The 25044-nt window shown below is 47.9% G+C and overlaps 1 protein-coding gene across 2 annotated transcripts in view; it reads right to left on the reverse strand.

Annotated features, from left to right (window-relative positions):
• The window catches only part of LOC120733008 (atrial natriuretic peptide receptor 1-like), a 68252-nt gene that overhangs the window by 9613 nt on the left and 33595 nt on the right, over positions 1-25044 (reverse strand). For both annotated transcript variants that reach the window (XM_040030981.1, XM_040030982.1), the window contains exons 5-15: positions 24461-24596; positions 7922-8016; positions 7619-7754; positions 6996-7080; positions 6641-6758; positions 4526-4600; positions 2730-2807; positions 1662-1766; positions 1475-1546; positions 1000-1162; positions 693-848 (exon numbers count right to left, since the gene is read on the reverse strand). In XM_040030981.1, the coding sequence (XP_039886915.1) occupies positions 693-848; positions 1000-1162; positions 1475-1546; positions 1662-1766; positions 2730-2807; positions 4526-4600; positions 6641-6758; positions 6996-7080; positions 7619-7754; positions 7922-8016; positions 24461-24596 (1219 nt within the window). The remainder of the gene's footprint in view (positions 1-692; positions 849-999; positions 1163-1474; positions 1547-1661; positions 1767-2729; positions 2808-4525; positions 4601-6640; positions 6759-6995; positions 7081-7618; positions 7755-7921; positions 8017-24460; positions 24597-25044) is intronic.

Consider the following 25044-nt stretch of genomic DNA (forward strand, 5'->3'; position numbering starts at 1 on the left):
TGAAAGCAGACTGTGCAGTAAAACAAGTGACCACGAGCGTCCGTACGAGACAAACAGAACAGCCGACGATGATCCCAGCGACGGTTTATGGTGTAAACCAGGTGGTCGAGATAACACACTTTATTTGACTTCTTTATAAATAACAAAATCCTTTTCAGACTTGTGCTGTTAGCAACCCCATCAGCATGACGCAGGTTCCCATGGCGACAGCGGGTCGTACCTGAGCGACGGAGGTGACCGGCTACACAGACGCCGAGTCCTAATGAACGGAAACGCAGAGACGGGAACGTCCAGTGTGCTCCGTGCGAATAAATCAGAGGCCAGGTCATTAGTGGTGATGAGGCTCGCCGCTGCCGGAGCACGCACCTGAGCAGAGAGCAGGTAAACAGCTTCTGCTCCCCAGCTGCTCTGTGAGCGTGCAGCAGCAGAGCTCAGCGTGCAGCGTGAAGCGCTTTCTGTGGTTTGGAGAGCGAACGCAGAAATGACCTGAGAGGCGGCTGAGGAACCAGCGTGGACGTGCTGTTTGCTCAGCCTCTTCTTCTCTGCTCTGATTCATCCCAGCAGGATCGCGGCTTAATCTGAAACCAGGTCGACGCCGATCGTATGACCCGACACGCACACCTACAGGTGTGCACGTGCACCATCAGCCTTTAAAGATGCACACCTGCAGCAGGAACCTCAGAGCTACCTACCTTTAGGGCTGAGCGGGTCTCCCTCCAGGTAGAAGGCTCCTCGTCGAAGCGCCACCTCCTGGAGGATGATGCCGAAGCTGTAGACGTCTCCTTTCTGGGTTCCCTGAGGAAGGGGACACTCCATCCTGAGCAGCTCTGGAGCCATCCACAGCTTCTCTGCAGGGCGGCACAAACAGAGATCTCAGGACCTGAGCTTAAGATCGAAACCTCTTCATGTTTAACATTAAAGAGTTTGAGAGGAGCGTGCTGCTAACATCGCTGCCTGACTTCAGGAAAAGCAGATTAACGGCAGAGAGCTGCAACTCACGGGCGTAGTAGGCGTGAGCGTCGCTAGCTGCATCGCTCTCAGACCGAAAGCTGGACAAACCGTAGTCGGTGATCTTCAGGACGAAGCGGTTATCCACGACGCAGTTGGAGGACTTGAGTTTACCGTGGGAGAAGATGACGCTGTTGTGGAGGAAAAGCATGCCCTGCAGACACAGAGAGGAGGACAGCACTGACAACATGTTTGTTATCACAGGTAACACCACCTGGAGGTAACTTATTACTGTTGTCTTCACTTTGAGTCCTGCCATCATCCAATCAGACACCGGGGACCCCAAAGCTCTCTAACTTTGACTCCTCTGTCCTCGTTAACCTGCTCGCTTCCTCCTCGTACTTTCACTTTGATGAGTCCCACATGCATCGCGTCGACTCCACTCCCTGAAACTGCCGTTAACGAGCTTCAGTCCAGGAAGCAGAAACTTAACGAAGCAGAGACTCTGCAGGAAATGGAAACGTACCTTTACGATGTCGTTAATGAGGGAATATTTAAACATCCAGTCCAGAGTGATGCTGTCGTTCTCCAAGATGTCCTGAACACACAAACAACCAATAACCTGTCAGCGGTGACCTTGGCGAGATCTCCTCAGCACCAGCCGTGACGCAGCCGTGACGCCGTCACCCTGACCCCCACCCTTAAAGCCGTACCTGCAGACTGCCTCTGGAGCAGTACTCTGTGACGATGCAGCAGTTGGGGGGGTCGATGCACGCTCCAATGAACCTGGTCAGGTGTTCGTTCTGGACGTCTCTCATCTGCACAGACGGAAACATTCAAAGGCTGAATTCACAGGAAAACACGGGGAGCATGACTCCGCCCTCGGTGACGCCCACTGTGGAAACGGACTAAAGCTGGCGTCTCAAACGTCACTGTTTGCCACTGCTGTCGTCTCATTGGATGGCCACTTCAGCGTTCAGGAAGTCCTCTCTGTGCGTCCAACACGTGGCAGCGCTGTGTTCATATGTAACAAAATAAAGACGTCAGTGTGCCTCTGTCACCGAGCTGACACAGCCTCACGTTTGTGCTCTCTGCTCATGTTGGTTTCATATTCAATCATTTTGAGAAATTATTTTAACATTTCACGCAACAACAAACAAACCCTCTCCGACAGAAAAGCCAAACTGCTTTAGATGTCTTCACATCAACATACAAGCAGGGCTGACGTGGGCCGCAAGTGGCCCCCGGGCCACGAGTTTGAGACCCCTGGACTGAAGGGACATTTCACAGCGTTGCCCATCAGACCTCCTCAGACCAGGTCCAGGTCCAGACCATGAAGCCTAGAATTACCCTGACCCGGACATCGTTCAGGTCGTTACATCAGTGATGTAAATCCAGAAGCTCAAGTCTGGAGAAGAATAACAGGAAGTTGACCGTGGAACCACGTGTGGCCTGAGAACATGTGACACAGATCGTCTGTTTTTAATTAGCTGAATATTACATTTTCTTGAATGTGTGCAGTGTATGGATTAAAATGACCGAACCGTGTTTACCATGAACTGGGTAAACTGGGAGAAATAAATGAATGGATGTTTGGATGATGAAGGCCCCACTGTAGCTGCACTGACCCTGCTGGGAGCAGCTCATGCTGGCTGCTGTACTGTACTGGTGAGCCTGGTACTGAACAGGAAGCAGACAGTAAATGTTCCTGTTCGCTTAGCCACTCTGAGCTGTTAGCTTAGCCGCTGCTAATGGTCACGTGTGACGTGTCAGACACTCACGTGTTTGAGCTCAAACAGCACCTTCCTGTTGAGCTCGATGCGTTTCTTGTTGATGTATTTGATGGCCACGATGTTCCCCTGGAAGAAAACAAAGAGCAACATACCAAAAGTCAACAACAGCGACCTTCAGTGACACGTGTCATGATGCAGACGCCTCACTTCGTTCTCGTCGCTCTCTCCTGTTCTCATCGTCCTCGTTAGCCGTTTAGCTAACCTGACACGGGAGGAGCTGCATGCTGCGCTGCTAACACAGCTGATGCTTTTGCTCAGCTCTGGTTCTTAAACCGGTTCTCCTCAGAGAACCTTTCTGATCTGCGATCCTGCTCATTAATCGTAATGATGACAAATGTGAAGGTGTTCTGCTCATTTCCAGCTCTTTTCCCTTCTGCACTGTTAGAGCAGCTTTACATGATCTTTGTCAGAAATAATCCTTCTTTGTCTGATCCTGTGTCTCAGCTCGTGCGCTGTCTGAAACAAGCAGCTTTTAGCTCCTCCCCCTTTAAACACAATTGAATCTTTATTTTTATTGTTCATGTACAACGACATTGTTAAAGCCTCGTTCGCCATGTTACCATGACACATATGTGATCTGACTGACACTCTGAGAGCGTCTGCGCTCTTATCGATCACAGGTAGCCCTCGCCCTGCTTCCTGCTTCTGCTCCAACATGAACTTCCTGTTTTCTTCAGTCAGACCTGAAACAGCGACCGAGACCAGAAACCCATCAGGATAGAACATGGAGGATCATCGCCGCATAGACTTCTGTCCAATCAGGCTTCAGAGGCATCGCCCCCTCCTGGACCTCAGATCGGCATCTCTGATCTGGTTTATGTGGTTCTAGAACAAATCAGGATAAAATACTGATGCAGACTAGCAACTCTGTGATTGGACGGCTCCTGTCTTCATAACGAGCTTTTCCACCTGCGGCATCTTTAAGACCTGAAGAAATAATCAACGACCTCTGACCTTTCAAAGTGGTGACTGATGAGTGCGGTGAAAACAGCACTCGGCTGATTGGAGGAGGGGGGCGGCTTCCTCGGAGCAGACTACAGCTCAGTTATTTCCATTCAGCAGCAGGAAATTCAACTCTTAAACTAAGCGCATGCATCACCACTGGCTCCTCCCACAGCTGCACTGCTGCCATGGCGGGGGGCGCTCGCTGGTGAAATCAGCGCCGCTCTGCAGAGTCTGTAAGAGTGTTTGAATATGAAACAGCAGGACATCACAGTCCCATGATGCACTTGGACAAGGCCCGCCCTTTCACGTGTTGGTCCTGCAGTGGGTCATGAAGGTGAGAGGGCCCAGCAGGGTCTGCACACCTGAACACCGCCACCTCGGGCTCCACCGTCTCCAACCATCCCTCGCAGCAGCTCTCGCCGCCATCTTCAAACCTTTCTTTCACCCCTGCAGCCCTGACACTCATCTCCACCCACTTCACGCGTCTCTGTTCCCACCCACGTCCTGCACCACCCACATATTCTTCTGCAGCACCGCAGTTTTGTGCTGTTCTTCCTCCTGACGCAGCCTCCCCTTTTTATCGGACTGGGAGCAGGAGGTCACTGACCCTCCCCCTGGTGAGTCCACGCTGAACGGCAGAGCACGGCTGATTAACTCCTCCCCTCTATGCCGATCACACACTACAATCCCCAAACAACGATTTCATTTTCTTTCCTTCTGGTGAAAATATTTTTCTATATGTGAATTTTTTTTAAATTCCTGAAATGCTGAACTTGATGAGATGACGGAGGATGAGGAGGGTGATGAAGAAGAGGAGGGTGAGGAGGGCGAGGACACACCTTGTGGTATCCGGTCTTTGCAAAGATCTGCAGATTCCCGTCTCCGGTCATCAGGGAGCCGTAGTTTGAGCCTCTCTGGAAACAAACACACGCTCAGAGTCAGTGTGACCTTCATCATTTTCATCATCCTCGTCACACCAAGGATTACCATGGTGATGATAACGATCGTGTAAAAACACCGCACGTGTACGCTCACTCGGCACTTTATTAGGAGCATGTGTGCCAACTCATCTGCTCCCTGGAGCTGTTCCTAATACTCATGCAGGGCTCTAGACTAACTTTTTGCCATGGGCGTACCGGTACGCCTAACTTTAAAAAGTTAGGCGTACCAGCACAAAAGTTAGGCGCACACAAATTTTATAATAATTGATATAATATAATGTGTTTTTCTGGATACACTGTGCTTTTTCAGCATTAAAAGATTGATGACACCGTGTCAGAGCACTGGCTATGAATTTCAGAAGGATCAGGCCTTAACAGAAAAGTTAGCAATAGTTCTTTTCCTATTACAGCTACATCCACTTCTGTCGTGCCTAGGCTGCTCACTAGGGCTGGGTATCATCACTGATTTCTATAATCCATTCGATTCCGGTTTTCAAAGTCCTGATTCGATTCAACTTAGCCTCAGACAGTCAGAAATATTATAATTCTGATCATTTATCAGTACTGACTTCTTCAGAATTGTGAACATCACAGCAGATGCCTTTGTGTGAAAGTAACTGAGAATAAAACAGAAAAACATGAAGGAGATTTTCCTGGTCTGGCTTTTTATAGCAGATAACCTTAAAAATATTCTACAATGTTCTGCATATAAAGTTTAAATTTCTTCAGTATTGAACAACAGAAAAAATAGGCTTTCTTGTCAGAGGTCATTTAAATGAAAAAAGAAAAAGACAGCAGCCACAGCGCTGTAAACAACGGTAGACTGGTGGGTAATAAGCGAATGAATAATACAGAAAACAGAGATTGGAGACGGGAAACTGTTCCTGAAGTACAGAGAGAGAGAGAGAGAGAGAGAGAGCTAGCTGTGCATGAAGTGTGATTTTAATAGTTGTGGAAGCAAAACAGCAAAATTCATGGCGACATTGATCAAATGTGAAGCGCAGTTTGCTTTTGGTTGGAGAGACAAAACCTGCAGCTCAGAATCAGCGCAAAAAGACGTAATCACAGCGCGGACCGGACGCATCAGGATCGCTAAGCTCCGACAGCGTGTCCGTCTACGGGCCGTCGGGTGAGAAAGCCGAGAAAGACAAAGCTGATTCTGATGCGTCGGTCCGTTCTGTGTTTACGTCTTTGTGTGGAGTCCGTGTACCTGCTCTCATCTGCTGTTTGGTTGTTGTTGAAATGGTTTTGTGAGCTTTAATCTGAGAATCTGGCGTTTCTGGCAAAACACAGTTATATTTAAAAGTCGATTCAGGATTTAATGAATCGATATCGCTTTATTCAAGCTACTCACCTCCCACTTCCACCTGCACTTTCAACTGGACCACGGCCAATCAGAGAGGTCCCGCCCCTGACTATCTCTGATTGGTTTAATCCACGATAGGGGCATAATGTGTGTCTGTTGTTGACCACAGGGAAGGTTGCAGATTTTTTTTTTTTTTTTTTTTGCTACCCGAACAGTTGGTCGCACAGGTGCAACCAAATATTTTTTTTTAGTCGCACCACTGAAAAATTTGGTCGCATTTGCCACCAAATTGGTCGCACTCTAGAGCCCTGTCATGTGTCCCTGACACGTCTCTAGAGCAGAATATTAGGTGCAGCCTGGACTCTCATCCAGTAATGTGCCGCCCTCACCTTTCCCATCTCATCACCTTTCCAACATCAAAGATGGTGCAGGTGTTCCTAATAAACTGCTCGTGGGAGTGTGTTTTCACTGTGAAGGCGTCTGTCGGATTTACAGACAGCGAGAAGAATTCTGGGAGTTTCCTCGGAGCTGATTTCAGGCCTCGTTATTTTCTGTTCCACAGTTTAGTCTAAAACGTAACGGCGACCTGAGCTCGACGCACATCTTTCTTTACATCTACCTTCGATTAGAACGCCTGTCATCAGAAGCCTTACGTACACCTCAAACCTTTAACCAGCGTCACTGCGTGGGAGTGTGCGCGCACTTACCAGTGACAGCGTGAGCTTGCTGCCGCTCCGCAGCACCTTGTTCAGGTCGCTCATCTGGATGTCGTCCCAGGAGATCCTCCAGAGCTGAGCTACCAGCTCCTTCTCCAGCTTCATCCTCCTGCAGCACAAACACTCTTCCTCAGTGACTCACCTTCATCTTCCTCCAGGTGAAGCTCAAAGACGGTCAGACACAGTCTGCCTGATTACAGTTCGCACACGCTCAGTAGTACAAACTCATTCTAAATCATTCTTCTCTGAGCGCACCAAAGAACCTGATCGTGTGGTGATGTAGCACGATCACTCCACATGCTACTGCCCTCACATGACCAGGTGCTGGAACTGCAGCAGCTCTCACCTGTAGATGAAGATGGCGATGGTCAGGATCAAGATGAAGAAGAAGAAGACCACGATGGAGACCATCTGGTAGATGGTGATGGTCTCTGACAGAGAGAGGAGGAGACTGTTATTAACCCACAGACACACTATGTGATCTCACGATTCAGAACCAGAACCATCAGGACCATGAGGACCATCAGAACCTTCAGGACCACGAGGACCATCAAGACCATGAGGACCTTCAGGTCCATCAGGACCATCAGGACCAAACTATTTTAAAACGAGTTCTTCCTGATCTGGGCTGTAGCTCAGCTGGTAGCACAGGTCACCTACTAATCGTGAAGGTTGTTGGTTCGATCCCATTCTTGATGTATCCATCGGAGTGTGAATGCTAGATAGGAAGCACTTACGTGTGTGTGTGTGAATGCTAGATAGGAAGCACTTACGTGTGTGTGTGTGAATGCTAGATAGGAAGCACTTACGTGTGTGTGTGAATGCTAGATAGGAAGCACTTACGTGTGTGTGTGTGAGAATGCTAGATAGGAAGCACTTACGTGTGTGTGTGTGAATGAGGTGCTTTGAGTGCTCATAAGAACCAGTGCATATGAACTTTGACCTCAGACTGATCTTTGGCATACTGACTTGCGAGACAGACTTGGTTGTCGTTCTTGAAGCCACAGACAGGAAAATCAGGGGGAGGGGCTCCGCCCAGCCAGTATAGGTGTGTTCCAGGTATGGCGGTCAGATGCTCCTCAGTGGTGCTGTACACCATAGCGATCTGCGAGGAGGAGGAGGTGTGGTTAACGTCGCTGGATTCGCGCAGACGTTCTAACATTCGTTACTCTAGTTTATGTTTTCAAGGTCACTAAAACGCTGAGCGCTGAGTCGGAGCCTGCGAGGACACAACCAGCACGTTTCTGTTGTGTCTGTGTTTAGTGTGTTCACCTGGAAGGTGGTGCTGTTGGTGTCTACAATGTCCCACAGAGCAAAGTCGGTCTCTCGATCCCCGCTCTCATCCAGGTGGAGCAGCCCTGTCACACCTGAGGAGAAGCACACAGGTACACAGGTGAAGCGTCTCCTCGTCTGAAGGTTAAAGCTGTTCGCGGTGAAACGATGGAAGAACGACTTCATGAGTTTCACATAATTCACATCATTTCCTCCTAATAAACCTGAGTGCATCTCACACCACCATCCACCTGCTGCACCGCCTAAGGGAATTCTATTGCACCACCACCAACACCATCACCTTCATCACCACCAACACCATCACCTTCATCACCACCAACACCATCGCCATCATCGTTTTTTAACCAGCCTCTGAGCAGCCGTCATCAATAAACACTCAGTTCATCCTTCATGAAAACTTTCATCTTTTAAGCAGAAATCTGACACTAACTACAAACTACAGACTAAAAACTACAAATATGTCCGACCCCCTGATAGGCTTCTCTCTTCAGCTGCTTTTCCTGGGCTGTTAGTGATGAAGAAAAAAGCAAAACCAGGCGTGGAATCAATTAAGTTAACAACTGATGGACAGGAAGAAGAAGCTCGTCCGTCAGTGAAGGTTCTGTTTTTTTATGCTAGGAGTCTAAACTGACAGAGGAACAGATGAAAGCGAAGTGGAACAGACCAGAACCTCACTGAACCCACACTCTAACAATCTGAACGGGTCCCAGCTGCAGGAGGGAAAAACATAAAAGTCAAAGATCCAAATGAAACGCCCGACAGCTGCAGAGATGACTGACAAACAGAAAGCTCGAGCAGCAGGCCTCCGTGTGCAGATGACAGCACGGAGTAACATACATGTTATTATCATTATTATTTTTATTGGTGTTAATAATTGGACTTTACAGACGTTTCAAACTTCTCAGGTTTCAGCTTCCAGAACCGGCACAGCTGGCAGCAGGACAGCCCAACAGGCAGGTACAGGTTACCTGATAAAATGGTCTTATTAACACTGGTGAGGTTATCGATGTTCAGCTGGAGAACAGAGCGCAGAGGTGCATGAGTTCATACGAACGATCCGTCCCCCAAAATCCAACACATGACAGCAGGAAACACAACAGGAAGCAAAGACTGAGGAGAGAGGAGGTCGTGCATGAAAACAGTAACACAGACAGGAGACGTTAATTACAGACAATCAGCAGGAGGAGAGCGAGTGTGCACGCTGAAGAGGGGCTGAGTGGCGCTAACCACCCAGATGAACCATCGCCATAGAAACAAAGCCATTAGAGTTTAGGAGGGAGCTGATTGGTTGTAGAGGTCGAGCATGGAGGAAGCAACAGATCAAAGGGATTAAAACAGAGGTAAATGACACTCAGCACGGCTGTGAGGCTCTCCATCGTCTCCATGACGTCTCGGCTGGTACTCCGGGACGCCGGGGCGGAGGGGACCCACACTCAGACGTGAACACTATCACAGAAGCTGAGAAACAACAACTACAATTTGTTTTTAAATTTACACCAGACTGAGAAGCCATGGAGCGGGTTCGGGGGTCATGACCCCGACCTTTGAACTCACAGGGTTAAAGCCACAACAGCTGTCACACCCACACCTTAGCTCCTGTATGTGCAAAAGCCACGCAGGGAAACGATGGCGCTCATCGATCACATGCCCGTAAACCCTGGGTGTAACCCCACCCTCCCTTCAGCACTTAGCGTTTGGAGCTCAGAGCGAACAAACGCGTGGTGGTGGAGTGCAGAGGTCAGGCTGTGGGCTGATGATGGCGTGGAGGTCGCGAGCTCTCATGCCATTTCCTGGAACCACAATCTTCCTCCGACCTTCAGGCTTCGGAAGAATGATGTTTTCATGTGTTACTTAGAAACGATGAGCCAGACTCTGATCTAAAGGTAAGGATTCATCACAGTGAGACGTGTTTTATGGTGCTGGTTTATAAAAGTGCTGCTTTAAATCATTATTGGATCCTTTTATTGTCCACAGAGGTTTTATGGGTCCTTTCAGGGTTTCGGTCTCTTGTGTTCTTATCTGCTGACTTCAAAAGACAAAGTTTTGATTTCTGATGCTTTCAGGAGGAAAGAACAAAGAAACATTTCAAACAAACAGAACCAATAAAACTCAAAAACATGAACAGCACATTCAGCTAAGGACACCCATCGTGAGCAGCTTTGCATGATTACGGTTCAAAATAATCCTTCTTTATCTTAAACTGGGCCGTGCAGCCCCTGAGATTGTTTAACAGAGCACACTCAGATCAATACAAGCGATCGATAAATAATAAGCCATAATAAAGTAATGCTGAGAAAATAAAAGTAATGCTGCAGCGTAGATACAACGAGACGATAAAAACATGGACTAAGTGATGTTCATGAAGCATAATCTTTGCTGCGATTGGCTGTCACGTAACAATGAGGCGCGGGTCCACGGAGGGCGAGCGGCGGTCCAAGGATGACATTTAGAGAGACGTGCTGATTGGACAGCGAGCTTTCCTGCTGTTTTAATGTCAGCTTATTAAAAAATCATAAATATATGTGGACCACACACACACGCACAGTCATGTCTTCTTCCTGGAAATCCGATCTAACATTAACTTCAGCTCGACCAACCCTAACCTCCCCGTGACTTTAACATGTAATGATTTACGAGTTTGTCTCCACGAGGAACTCAGGACCGCAGAATGTGACCATGTAAACACATCTATGTCCTCACAACATGAGTCACACCTGCAGCGCTCACACACTGACCCCAGGAAGTTTACGTGTTCCTGGGAGGTCATGCCTTACTTTCCAGGAATCGCTGTGTGCTTGCTTAGTGTGTCTGTGTGTGCATGTGTGTGTGAAGGGCCAACGCAGACGAGTGAAGGTTAGTCTTTACGAGATCACGGGATAATAAATGACTCATCTGAATCCAGGACTTCTGCTTTCGCCTGTGAACTATAAGAAAACTGCTTGACCGGCTTTTACTGGGATTACAGTCAGTGTGTAATCCCAGTAAAATCCCAGAATCGCTCCAAAACAATCCAACCCTGTATGAAGTACTAAACCAGTCCAACATCAGCCAAAACCAACAACAGTGACCAGCCAGTCAAAAACCAGCCAGAAAACTGTCCGAGACAATCGTAACAGCACAGAGTCCAACTACAAGCCAATACCTCATAAACAATGTCCAACAAAATCTATTAACCACGTCCAATTATAAACAATGATCTAACCAATCAACATCCAGTCCAACCAGCTCCAGTCTCACACCAAAGTCCACCTCTGAACCAAAGCTGCAGCTGTATGGTCAGTCTGAGCAGGCGGCGCTCAAACATGGCTCTGCGTTTCTATGACAACGCTACAACAGAAAGAGAGTGGTGAAAGCTAAAGGTGGCGCTCTCAGGACGCACCGCACTAAGGCGAGTCGTGTTCTTGTTGGTAGGTTGGTCTGATGGGAAACCTCTGGCACAGTCATCCACATCCTGGTAGACAAGCTTAAAGAAGAACTGGACTTTTAAAGTCTTGAACTTTAAACGTTTTAACTTTCAGCAGCTGCCTTCGTTTTTAGCCTCTTTAGACATTTGTGGCTCCAGCTGAAAGTAACATGAGTAGACACGTCTGAAGTGCTCACCCTGAACTGGAGCAATGAAGCTTTTAACACTGAAACACAGGATCTGTGTTCAATGAAAAAGGCGATCGCTGAAAGGAAATTATGAGCAAAACCGGCTCCTTAAACCCACAGACAGCATCTTAAAGTCCTTCAGCATGTTTTTCCTGTTCCCGAGCTCTCAGGCGCTCCACACTCAGACGCACAACTTCCAGTTCATTTGACAGAACTGAACCACAGCCTGAGACAGTCAGTGACTGTGCAGGTGAAGGGGCACTCAGCGTTTCATACACACTACTAATACAGTGTTCACCAGTGAAAACTGGCACTGGAGAAAAGAAGCAAGCAGGATAAGAGCAGCTTTGTAATGACAAACAGCAATGAAGGAAAATGTTCGTTCATTCAGGGCTTTGGTTTGAAGGTGTGAAAGGAAACAGGCAGAGGCAGAGCATCATGCTGACACTCGTGAGGATGAATGGGTGGGTGGAGGCATCTTCCACGCAGGTTTTCTTTGTGTGGACATTTGTTCCTGACCTCTTCAGAGAAATCTGTGTTTTAGTGTAACTAACAAGTCTTAAATGTTCACAGAGCCGACTGTGGTGTCATGTTATCCTTCATCGTATCCACGTCCACACCAGGGCTGGCTTTTAAAAATCTATTTCCTGATTCAAATCGGTTTTGGTCTGAATAAAGTGATCTCGATTCATTAAATCGTGGATTTAAATATAAATGTAATTTATCAGAAACTCCAGAATCAGCTCAACCAGGAGATGAGAGCAGAAACACAGAGCGTGGATCGTCCACAGAGCGTGGATCGTCCACAGAGCGTGGATCGTCCACAGACGTCAGGGCTGAAACACTCAGATTCTGCAGGTTTCGTCTCTCTGACCAAAACTGACGGAACCAGAAAGAAGCTCAAACTTCACGTTTGAGAAACGTCGTCATGAATTCTCTCTGACTTTGGCTGTTTTACTTCCTGCACAGCTCTCTCCCTCAGTGCACTCAGACACCAGTTTACCATCAAATCTCCGTCTCCTGCTGATCACGCTCTGCTGCTGCGCTCGCTGCTGTCGGCCTCTGACAGCAAAGCCTCACCTCTGTTCAGACTGAGGACATTTAGACTTCAGTGATTGCTCAGCTGTGATCGAACCTCTGTGACTCTGCTTCACTTCAGCAGCATCAGCTTCACGCGTTGATTCACGGTTTGCTTCAGTTTTTGATCGACTGCAGAAGATTTTGAAGCTTCTCTGCTATAAAAAGCCAGAACAGGAAAACCTGCTTCATGTTTTATCCTCAGTTACTTTGACACAAAGGTCTGCTGTGATGCTCACACCTCTGATGGAGCCTCACAGTGTCAGCTTTGTCTTATACATGGATTCGTGCTGATAAACGATCAGAGTCTGAACCCGTCCCTGCTTCACAGCTCACAGTTGAAATACGTTCCAGTATTTCATCGCTGTATGTGGCTGACGTTCCCAAACCCCGGGTACATCACTTCACGTGTCTGTGCGTCCTAAGACGCTGTCTTCAGCGCTGACTAGAGCGGGAAACGTGGCTGTAACGTTGGACATGGACCTCTCTGATCAGTGTTGACGATTTCTATGATTTTGATGTGACTGAATGGCGTGAGTGCGAGACACCTTCGTGCATAAACCTGGACCAGCTGTCCCAAGGCTCAGTGCTGGAGTGCTTATCCAGCCTGGAGTCTCGGCATCTCGAGTTCGTTCCAATCCAGGATTTGCTGGCTGGAGTTCCTGGAAGCAGCCAAGCTAATCGACACACAACACAGGGCATCAGGGTGAACGCTGGTTTCACGTGTGAGGCTGTGAATAGTTTCTGCTGGAACGTGTGATCTCCAGCACCCAAACAGACTTCTTTGCAGCTTTTTGGGATCGTGCGGACAGCTGAGCGTGCGCTCCGGCCTCGTTCTTTGCATCCTGAGGAAACACCGTCTCCATGACATCAAAGCAGATCAAAGCTGCACTTTCACAGCTGTTATTGTTCCCGTCCATGGAGGTTTATCCAGTCTGACACCAACAGCCAGTGCACCAACATTACTGTTTCCCGGTGAGCCTGTCTACCTCCCACCTCAGGAACTCTTCTCTCTCATTCAGCTCCTCTTCCAATAAATTCGTCCGGCCAGCAAACTGGAAGGTCCCACCTTACAGTGACCCACCTTCACATCAGCCAGCTGTGTTCACCAGTGTTGGTCAAGTTACTTGAAAAAAGTAATCAGTAACTAATTACCGATTACTCCCCCAAAAAAGTAATCCTGTTACTTTACTGATTACTTATTTTCAAAAGTAATTAATTACTTAGTTACTTAGTTACTTTTTAAAAACACGATTTACAACCTGAAGAGGTGATAAAGCGATAGATCTTTCAGCCCAATTCTACTTTTTCTACATAATCCATCATACAAAATGTAATCAAATGGAAAAGTCTCTTTTTAAAACTTGTTTTATTAGTTTTAATCTTTTAACTTTATGCATCAAGCAAAAATAAAATTTTCTGCAACATTCTCTGACTGGAAGAAATTAGTTTAACATTTAAACCTATTTTCTGCACATAAAATAATTTGTTTTTGTGTGTTTACACTCAGTCTTTCAAATAGATGCAAGTAAAACACAGCAGAACATAAATAAAGTCACAGACTCAGCGGTCCTTTTGCTCTATTTTCACCTGTAAAGCAGGAGTGGGGTAGGCGGAGGTTTACCCTGGTGCAGGTGTGCCGCGGTCAGTGGAAGAATCCGCGAGTTTCTCTGTGAGTTTCCCATTACGTTGTAGCTACTCGGTGCTTGTTTGGAAGTTTAGGGGTTTTTTTCGCTGTAAAAAGAAGTTTTCTTCCCACGCACAGCGGACACTAATGTTTTTATCACTTTTTATGGAATCAAACTCAAAGTAAGGTCAGTACTTCCACGCTTTAAACGCTGCACCCTCATACTCTCTCCCACACTCGATATGTGATCCATTGTTGATCTGCACACAGCTGTTGTCACGAACGGCGCACTCGCTTACGTCACTGTCGTGAGACATTCTCGCAAAAAAAATCACGGTTTTAGTAACGCAGTAACGCAGCGTTCCTACGGGAAAGTAACGGTAATCTAATTACCGTTTTTGCAACACCCCCCTCCTCACCCCACACAAAAGAGGATTTCACACCACCTCCTCCCACCACAACTCTTCATATTCATGAAGCAGATGTGAGGAAGCAGTTTAAGAACCTGAATGCTCGGAAAGCTCCTGGCCCAGACGGCGTGTCTCCTGCCACCCTCAGACACTGTGCAAACGAGCTGGCCCCAGTGTTTTCTGGCATTTTCAACTCCTCACTGCAGGCATGTCATGTGCCTGCCTGCTTCAAGTCCTCTACCATAATCCCTGTCCCCAAGAAACCTAGGATCACTGGACTAAATGACTACAGACCCATGGCTCTGACATCTGTGGTCATGAAGTCATTTGAGCGCCTAGTTCTCTCCCATCTCAAGACCCTCACGGCCCCCCTCCTGGACCCCCTGCAGTTTGCATACAGAGCCAACAGGTCTGTAGACGACGCCATCAACATGGCCCTACACTTCATCCTGCAGCATCTGGACTCCCCAGGAACCTACGCCAGGATCCTGTTTGTGGACTTCAGCTCTGCCTTCAACACCATCCTTCCAGACCATCTCCGAGGCAAGCTTTCCCAGATGAATGTGCCTGATCCCATCTGCCGGTGGATCACTGACTTCCTGACGGACAGGAAGCAGCAGGTGAGGCTGGGAAAGAATGTCTCGGACTCCCGGACCATCAGCACCGGCTCCCCTCAGGGCTGTGTTCTTTCTCCTCTGCTCTTCTCCCTGTACACCAACTGCTGCTCCTCCACCCACCAGTCTGTCAAGCTAATCAAGTTTGCTGATGACACCACCGTTATTGGGCTCATCTCGGACGGGGATGAGTCTGCCTACAGGAGGGAGGTTGAACGTCTGGTGTCCTGGTGCAGCCACAACAACCTGGTGCTGAATGCCCAGAAGACAGTGGAGATTATTGTGGACTTCAGGAAGCACACAGCCCCACTCCCCCCCATCATCCTGACTGACACCCCCATCACCTCTGTGGACTCATTCCGCTTCCTGGGTACCACCATCACCCAGGACCTGAAATGGGAGCCCACCATCACCTCCGTCATCAAGAAAGCCCAGCAGAGGATGTACTTCCTGAGGCAGCTGAAGAAATTCAACCTGCCAACACGGACGATGATGCAGTTCTACACTGCAATCATCGAGTCCATCCTCACCTCCTCCATCACCGTGTGGTACGCTGGAGCCACTATCAGGGACAAACAGAGACTGCAGCGTGTTGTGCGCTCTGCTGAGAAGGTGATTGGCTGCAGACTCCCATCTTTGCAGGACCTGTACACCTCCAGGACATTGCGGCGTGCAGCTCGGATCTCAGCTGACCCTTCTCACCCTGGACACAGTCTGTTTGACCTGCTCCCCTCAGGCAGGAGGCTCCGGTCCATTCGCACCAGAACCTCTCGCCATAAGAACAGTTTCTTCCCCTCTGCTGTTGGACGCATGAACAATAAACGTACGACTGTCCCCGCCACTAACACATGACCCTACGCTGTGTTCACTGCATCATTCCATGTTTGGCACTGATCACCACCTGCACTCATGTATATATCTTTCTACATAGCACTCTTAATTCTTATTCTCATGTATATATCTCATGTATATCTCATGCACATATCTTTCTACGTAGCACTTTTAATTCTTATTCCTACTTTTATTTTTTTCATGTCTATTTAAGTGCTATTTATGACACTATGTTTGCACTGAAGCACCGCAGCAATTTACTAATGTTGTAAACCTGCTCAACATTTGGCAATAAACCCCTTTCTGATTCTGATTCTGATTCTGCAATAGTAATCCCTTACTTTATTACAGTAACTAAAGTGAAACATGGAGTCCTACAACACTGGTGGCCTAAACCAGCCCTTGCTCACGCGCTGGTCTCAGTGTGGCTGACTGAGAGAAACCAGATCATTGGGCATCTGAACAACATCCTCTGCAGCACGCCGACAGCTACGCGTCTCACAGCTGTCATTGACCGACATGTTTTTGGGGCTGGTTTTTAAAATAAGAAAAGGAAGCCCGTTAGCAGCTGGATGGACGATTCTCCTCCTCAGCCTTTTGGAAACATCTGTGAATCCTGGTCCACTGGGTGTCAGACAGGTTAATCTCACCTGTGAAGCTGAACTGGGTACCTGGACTGGATCCCAGGGTAACGTGGCAGTTCAGTACTCCAACCCAACCCAAGAGCTACAACCGCTGGGTTGTTCTAACCTTTTCACCCGTTCAGCTGATGCTGCTCAGTGTGGGTTAGCTCTGGCTCTGTAAAGCAGGAACTTCATTCAGTCTCTGTTCTTACTGTGCAGAGAAGCACCGACACTTTCTAAGGTGCGGTGCAGCTGAGTGATGGCGTTAACTGAGTGCACAAACTCAGCAGCTGCAAATAAAGTGGAAGATCGCTCGGGTGGGTTAATTAGACATTTCTCCAGCAGCAGCAGCAGCGGGTTGGCCTGTGGCCTCAGGGTCTCTGCTGATTATCAGAGCCTCAGTGCGCTGCCTCATCAAGTCAAGAGGCTTTACTGTCATTTCAACCATGTGCAGTGGGACCGTACGCAGTTCCTCCGAGACCACGCTGCTACATATGACAATCAACACAAAGTGCAAGTGTGCAAAAAACCCCAGACAGAGCAGAAGCATCCAGACACACAACAGTGCAACAATGACAGTGGGTTGTGCAAACAGACTGAGCGTTGTGCTCATCTGCAGGAATGACAGAGGACGAGGCGGTATGTCCTCAGCCTCACAAACTTTCCATCTCGGGGATCATCCAGAACTTTCCAGATCAGGTTTAGAAACTTTTCCTGAATAAACTGTCCTGAAATTTGACTCCAGCTGTTTCCTCCCGAGAGCCGTCTCAGCGAGCTGCTGCATTAAATCTGCTGCAGACCTGCTGTAATATTCCCGATCGTTCAAACGTGCTGCGACGTGTTCGTCCATTAGTTAATGGAGCGGAAACAGCAGAGAGGAAGCTGTAATCTGATCTTCTCACTCCGATTCACAGTCTTCACAGCCGGCCTGCCTCCTTCCTCTCGTGTCCTGTTTGTCATGGAGATTATCTCTGATGAGATCTTATTAGCCACCCTCCGCTTCTTTCTGTCTCATTCACAGCTTTTCCGTCTCTTGTAACGCTCATTCTGCCTGATCACGGATCATCCTGCGGAGCGCTGTGGTCTGTAACCTCCCGTTAAGCATGAATGTGCACAGGGGTAGATAATCTGCTGTGTGGAAGAGAGAGAAGGCAGAGTCACGCAGACAGGAAGCTGGAAGAAACAACTATCGCTGCAAACGAATCAAAGACTGAATCTGCAGAGAAACCTGCGTCATGGAGCGAGACAGCGTCTAGAGTGCAGGACGCTGTGAATCTGCAGACACGGACACGTTTTCACTGTGAAAGTTGAGACGATGTTTGAACATTAACATCTCAAAGACTTTTGTCGAGTTCAAATCTGAAAAGGTTCAGTTCACTAATAAATACTTCACACTGTGAAAGAAATTAAACAATCGAACATTAAAATTCAAATCGGATCATCTCCTGATTGTTTGATTTTGTGGCACAGTTTGTCAGATTTTGCTTGTCTACCATGAAATTTGAATAAAAAAATGTAGTTTTCTTAATTTATGTGACTCAGAATGTAAAAAACACCATCTGTCACTCGTGTGTGTTTGAATACGGACTCTGGAGAGCAGCTGGAGTTGTTGTCAAAAGTCCCTGAATTTGAGCTTTTTTAGCTTTTGAGATTTTCACGTTCAAGCACTCCGTCAGATTTCAATGTGTGGAAAAAATGGTGTGAAAGTGGGCTGGCGGCCATTTTTCAAGAAGACCTTGAAACGTATTTGATATATTGTTCTTTAAGCTAACATTTCACAACACTCATCATATAAATTCAAACTCTGCACCATAAACTTTTAATGGAAATCAGAGTCGGTGGAGCAGACAGTGTTGGCTGACTGTAGATCGACTGGTGGTAGAAGAAGGACAGCGAGAAACCAGTTCATTTAATGGCAAATTACTGTAGCATATCCATCCACACTGGATGTATGGATAGATATGCTACGCAGATGACACCAAGAGTTATCTATCCATGAAGCCAGATAACATAAATGTATCACCCTATTAGAGCACTTTGCTCTCGCTCTGCAGGCCTACTTGTTGTTCCTAGAGTATTTAAAAGTAGAATGGGAGGCAGAGCCTTCAGTTTTCAGGCCCCTCTTCTGTGGAACCAGCTTCCAGTTTGGATTCAGGAGACAGACACTATCTCTACTTTCAAGATTAGGCTTCAAACTTTCCTCTTTGCTAAAGCATATAGTTAGGGCTGGACCAGGTGACCCTGAATCCTCCCTTAGTTATGCTGCAATAGACGTAGGCTGCCGGGGATTCCCATGATGCACTGGGTGTTTCTTCTTCACTCACTATGTGTTAACAGACCTCTCTGCATTGAATCATATCTGTTATTAATCTCTGTCTCTCTTCCACAGCATGTCTTTATCCTGTCTTCCTTCTCTCACCCCAACCAATCACAGCAGATGGCCCCGCCCCTCCCTGAGCCTGGTTCTGCTGGAGGTTTCTTCCTGTTAAAAGGGAGTTTTTCCTTCCCACTGTCGCCAAAGTGCTTACTCATAGGGGGTCATATGATTGTTGGGTTTTTCTCTGTATGTATTATTGCAGGGTCTACCCTATGTTTGGAAGGCTGGATGGATGTGTCATGGCCCCGCCCCCCTGTGAGTGCGTCATGTTTTGGCGCTTTGAGCTCGGCCTTTGTGCAGTCGTGTGTTTACGTGTTTGTGTTCCTCTGGCGACCTGACAGCTGGATGTGGGGTCTGTCTCTGACATACTGCAGGTTCACATCTGTTTTTGGACCTGGAAGCTGAAAGCTGTTGCTTGGTAACCACATCACCTCATCTCACGGCTTATAAATCAGAGATTAGGAAGACTGACAAATCTCATTAGGACACTGCACTCCTCAAGCAGGCAAACAGGTTCATCACACAGGAGGCATGAAAGCTCACCACCAGCTGCCCGCAGTAGACAAGGGTCCGGCGTGGTGGCCCTGCAGGTGTCTGCGCTCATAAACATTTCAAATAAAGAGTGCGTGCAGACCGGGTTCAGTGACAGCTGTCCTGGAAACAGAGGGGGAAGGTCAGCTCAGGGAAGGAAGAGACCAGCCTCCTCCTAGCAGGAGTCACATTTCACACCACAGGAAGTCTGCTTCACTGTTTATTTGCAGGGAAACGTGATAACGTCTGCCAGAGAGCGTTCAACGATCCACAATCTGCCTTTTCCAGTCAGGACACGATCGCAGCATCCACAAATCAAATCTCCATCCTTTCAGTCGGGTGGGTGACGGCCCTTTTTAGAAACAGCTGGCAGTCTGGGCCGGACCATTTCCCCAGCTCGCCATCTCTTCAGTAGACTCTCTCTGATTGGCTGTTGTAATAAATTGAGGGTGTGAACAGTTTCAAATGTTTCTGCAGATCTGTCACATGACCAACACTTTGTGCTCAACACCGTAAATCACCTTTGATGCTTTTACGAGAACACCATTAAGGCACGAGTGCATAAACGGAGGCTCGTCGGCTGAAGCGGTCTCGTCTGCGTGAGCGCAGACACGGTGACGCTAACGAGGCCTCGCCGTGATGGATGTGGACAGGACGGAGCAGAGGAGAGGCAGGCGGGTGGAGGACAGGCTGAAAGCAGGACTCTGGTTTCACATGATTCGATTTCCAAGATATTTTTAGGAGATGTCCAGGGCTGGCTGACAGCGAGGCGAGGAGGTCAGAGCGTTTCAGTAACAGGAGAAAAATCAGAGGGAGGAGCGCTCACAAAGCCTCTTGAATATCAGCGACTCCCCCGGAGCAGCGCTGGCTGCTGATCCTGAGGAAAGACTGCTGTCTGCACACCTTTACCTGCACCGCAACACCTGGCGGAGCGGCACCAGCCCACGTCTGCTTGGGTCTCACCTGTCGGACGAGTGTTTCTAACTGCAACCACCCGGCTGCTGTTTGGCACTTTAGACATGTCACAAAGGTCAAAGGTCACTCTCCTCCTCCATCTCAGCAGGGACGCTGACGTTCATCGAAACATTTTGATGGGAGACTGGAAGCCGTTCACGTCTCCGTCATCACATGACTCGCGGTCGTATACAAAGCTCTCAGCTTCAGTCACGACCAGCGTCTCTGACATCACAGCCCTGAAGCCTTTCACGCCTTCCACCTGACCCGCAGAGACCCCTCAGACCTCTGACGGTCACTGGGACGCTGTAATGGTTTTTCCAGAACGTCCCACAGAAGCTGAGCCGATGAGCTCTGTGGAGTCAGCTCGCTCGTTGCCGTGTTCCTGCAGGATGGCGTGCACCGCAGACGGGGAGAGGGAGGACGTCACCTGTCCTCTCACACTTCCTCTGCAAGCCGGCCCTCCTGCAGGTAAGTAATGCACCTGGCCTCCTCCTTCCTGTGGCGGTCCGGTTCACACGCTGGTCTGCAGCTCTGGCTGCAGCAGGATGAGACCAGGCTGAGATACCCCCACCACTCTTCGCCACAGCGACGGCGATGTGCTGGGCGATTCTTGCACAGATCGAAACGATGAGCGCATGACGTGAAAAACATCTTAGAGCCGCCGCCGGCTCAGCAGCTAGTTATGAAGCGTTTGCGTTGATCAGCGGACCAGCGGACCCTGAAACCACGGCAACTCTGTAGGAATGAGACTGAGCGTGTCCTTTCCTACAGCCGCTTCTTTCACTGATGACCCCTGATGACCTTTGACCTCAGGCCCTTCAAATGGTCCCAACAAGCACAGCAAACGGCAGGCGGGTAAACGGGTCCGACCTGTCAAAGGGCGTCTGATCGAGCCTCGCCGTGTTTGCGTGACCCTCTGTTAGTGCGGTTTGTGTGTTTTCGAGGTCTGTGCAGTTTCGTCTCATTCATCACGGCTGAGCTCTGACGCCGTCACACTCACAGCACTGGGATCAGCACTTTCTCTGAAGCACCTACGGTGCTGCTGCAGAGGAACAGGAAACAGGGCGAGACCCCATCACAGGCAGGGGCGTCCCTGAACCTCGGTCACCTAAATCGCCGGCTGAGCTCTACCACCTTCCAGTGTGCGATGTTGGGATGACTAGCGGCAGTTTCAAGGTTTTATTTGAAACCACAGAAAATCTCAGAAAGTGTCTCAGGAAGACGGCGGCGGTTTGCACGACCACAGTGTCCTGTCTGACGGAGACGTCGGCGGCGTCCACGACCACAGCGTCCTGTTCCTGCTGCTTCCTCACAGCGTGTCTGACACACAGTGGGCTGCCGAGCGACCGAGTCATAAAACACTAAAAAAATGCAACACACCTGTGACGAACACGCTGTGTCTTCACCGCAGGTGATTAAAGCGTGAAATAAGATAAGATAAGATAAGATAAGATAACCTTTATTAGTCCCACACGTGGGAAATTTGTTTTGTCACAGCAGGAAGTGGACAGTGCAAAAGTTATGAGGCAAAAATTAGAATACAATAAGAATAAATACAGTACACAACTGTACAGAATAGAATAAAATACTATATCAGTAGAATAAAATAAAAAAATTACAATAAGATAAAAATAGAATACAAATACAAATACTATATACAACTGAGTAAAAATACAACGATGACAGAAAGGATTATTGCACTTAGTATTATTGTATATGTATGGATGTGTGTGCTTGATCAGTTAAAGTCTTTATTATGGAGTCTGACAGCAGTGGGGAGGAAAGACCTGCGAAATCTCTCCGTCCCACACCGTGGGTGCCGCAGTCTCCCACTGAAGGAGCTGCTCAGTGCTGTCACAGTCTGCTGCATGGGGTGGGAGATGTTGAATGAACGCGTTGTCATGGTGATCTGAAGCGTGTCCCTCAGCAGCTCACACTAAATACCCAAAAATGTCTGACATCACATTCTGCCTTTTAAATTCGGGCCGAGTCTCCACATCGGCCCAGGGATCAAACCCTGAGCTCAGCCGCCGATCGGACGCCGGCGTGGTGAGACGCGCTTTGAACACGAGCACACATCGTTCTGAAACACACATACAGCAATGCAACACAGTAACACGTCAACACAACAACACTGCGGCGCTGCGTGTCGGTTACCTGCCGCAGAAACAGCACGTGCTGCTTCACCCATCTTTACCCGCCAAACTGGGACTGGGCGATATATCGAGTTTTTAAATATATCGATATATTTTTATACGAGATACGAGATGTGACAATAACATTTATATCGATAAAGTTTATGTTGCGTTATAATTATACTTGTGGAGCCGCAAGTTTGCCTCTTTCGTCCACTTTTGTCTCTACGCTGCGTTGCTCCGCCTCTGCTTCACTGAACTAGTGATGCGCGAATCATGAACGAATCGTTCAATACTCGAGAATCACTTTACTAACTCATGAATCATGATTCACAAGCCCAACTGACTCACTGACTCATCCCTGTTGCTGTTAGCAGCAATGTATCTAGCTTATAATTAAAATTGTGGAGAAAAACACAACATCCAGTATCGTAACAAAAAAATTTCTGCTCTGAACTGGAAGAAAAAACCCTGAGTAGAAGCTCACATCAAGAAAATAGCTCCTCGGTTCACAGTAGCATCGCTCTGCTAACATGCTAACAGCACATTTGAGCTACTCACCCCCTCCCTCCTGTGCTGAATCATAGAGCGAACGAATCACTCTCACCCCCTCCCTCCTGGCTCACAGCTTCTTCTTCTTCTTGGTTGGCAACCAATGTTAAGGCGCATTACCGCCCCCTGGCTCACAGCTCAGTGGACATTTAGATAAGAAAATATATATTTGACACATTTAAGGAAAATACTAATAAAATACAAATAAACAAAATAAATGTTTATTAAGCAATTTTGATAGGAAATTGTTTAATTTTAGAAATGTTTTTACTCTTTTTTGCTCTATAAAATAGTTGTTTTCTTTTAGAATCACTCATCTTAGCAGTGGGATTTACATGAAAAGAGAAACAAATTAAGTTTGAGTGAAAATGTACATTTTTTGCACTCTCTGGTCAACTGACTCAGTGAATCAAATGACTCAAAAAATCCGATTCACTTTGGTGAGTGACTCATTAAAACTCGATTCAGTAAAAAGAATCAAATTTACCATCACTAACCGAGGAGCCTCGTGGAGTGATACGTACTCTGCTTCAGCGTAATGTTACCGTACTGTGTGCGTATAAGGACCACAGACGGCTCCTGTTCAGAGACACGAAGCGGATTTCAAACTCCAGGCCGTCGGTCACGCAGCAGAACTTCAGAACAGAGCAGCTGTGAAATCTTTGTGATTATGCTCAGCGTCTGTTAGTTCACATTTTGACTGCTCAGTTCTGAGCTCTTTGTTATGCACAAAAACAACATTGTTTTCTTTTATTCATGAAGCATTATTATTTAATGAATGCTCATAACTTATTTCTGAGTAATTTGTTCTTGTACATCTGCGCTGTTTGTTAATAAAAGTGCCTGTGTGAGATCTGGGACACAGCTGTGATGGAGAACTCTCTTTGTTCTTACTTTATGGCTTTAAAAATATGGAGATCTATATCTTATATCACCATCCAGCTAAAGAATATCAAGATGTGAATTTTGAGGTCATATCGCCCAGTCCTACACCAAACCATCATCATTTCAATCCCCCCAACCGAGCTTTACTCACCCAACCCCACCCGTCACTCACAGAGCACCACGACCCCCCCCCACACACACACACACCTGCAGAACAGCTCTGCTGCACAGTCGCACCACACAGTCTCCGTCACAAAGGTGGAAACCGTAAGCGTCAGCTTTAAAGGAGACGAACGGCGAGCACTGACCGGGGAAGGTTCGGTTCCACATCCTCGGGGTCACGTCCTTCCCGTTTGGACGCTCGTTGGACGCCAACATGGACTCGTTCAAAGCGTGAGCGTAGAGCATCAGGCCATCATAAAAGCCTCCAGCAATGATGTTCATCTGCAAGAAACACACAGAGGATCAGTCGTTCACACACACATACACATACACACACACACACACACACACACAGGGTCAGTCGTTCACACACACACACACACACACACACACACACACACACACACAGGGTCAGTCGTTCACACACACACACACAGGGTCAGTCGTTCACACACACACACACACACACACAGGGTCAGTCGTTCACACACACACACACACACACACACACACACACACACAGGGTCAGTCGTTCACACACACACACACACACACACACACACACACACACACACAGGGTCAGTCGTTCACACACACACACACACACACACACACACACACACACACACACACAGGGTCAGTCGTTCACACACACACACACACACACACACACACACACACACAGGGTCAGTCGTTCACACACACACACACACACACACACACACACACA

This window comes from Simochromis diagramma, unplaced genomic scaffold (genome assembly GCF_900408965.1).
Source record: "Simochromis diagramma unplaced genomic scaffold, fSimDia1.1 OVJJ01000361.1, whole genome shotgun sequence".
Taxonomy (NCBI): domain Eukaryota; kingdom Metazoa; phylum Chordata; class Actinopteri; order Cichliformes; family Cichlidae; genus Simochromis; species Simochromis diagramma.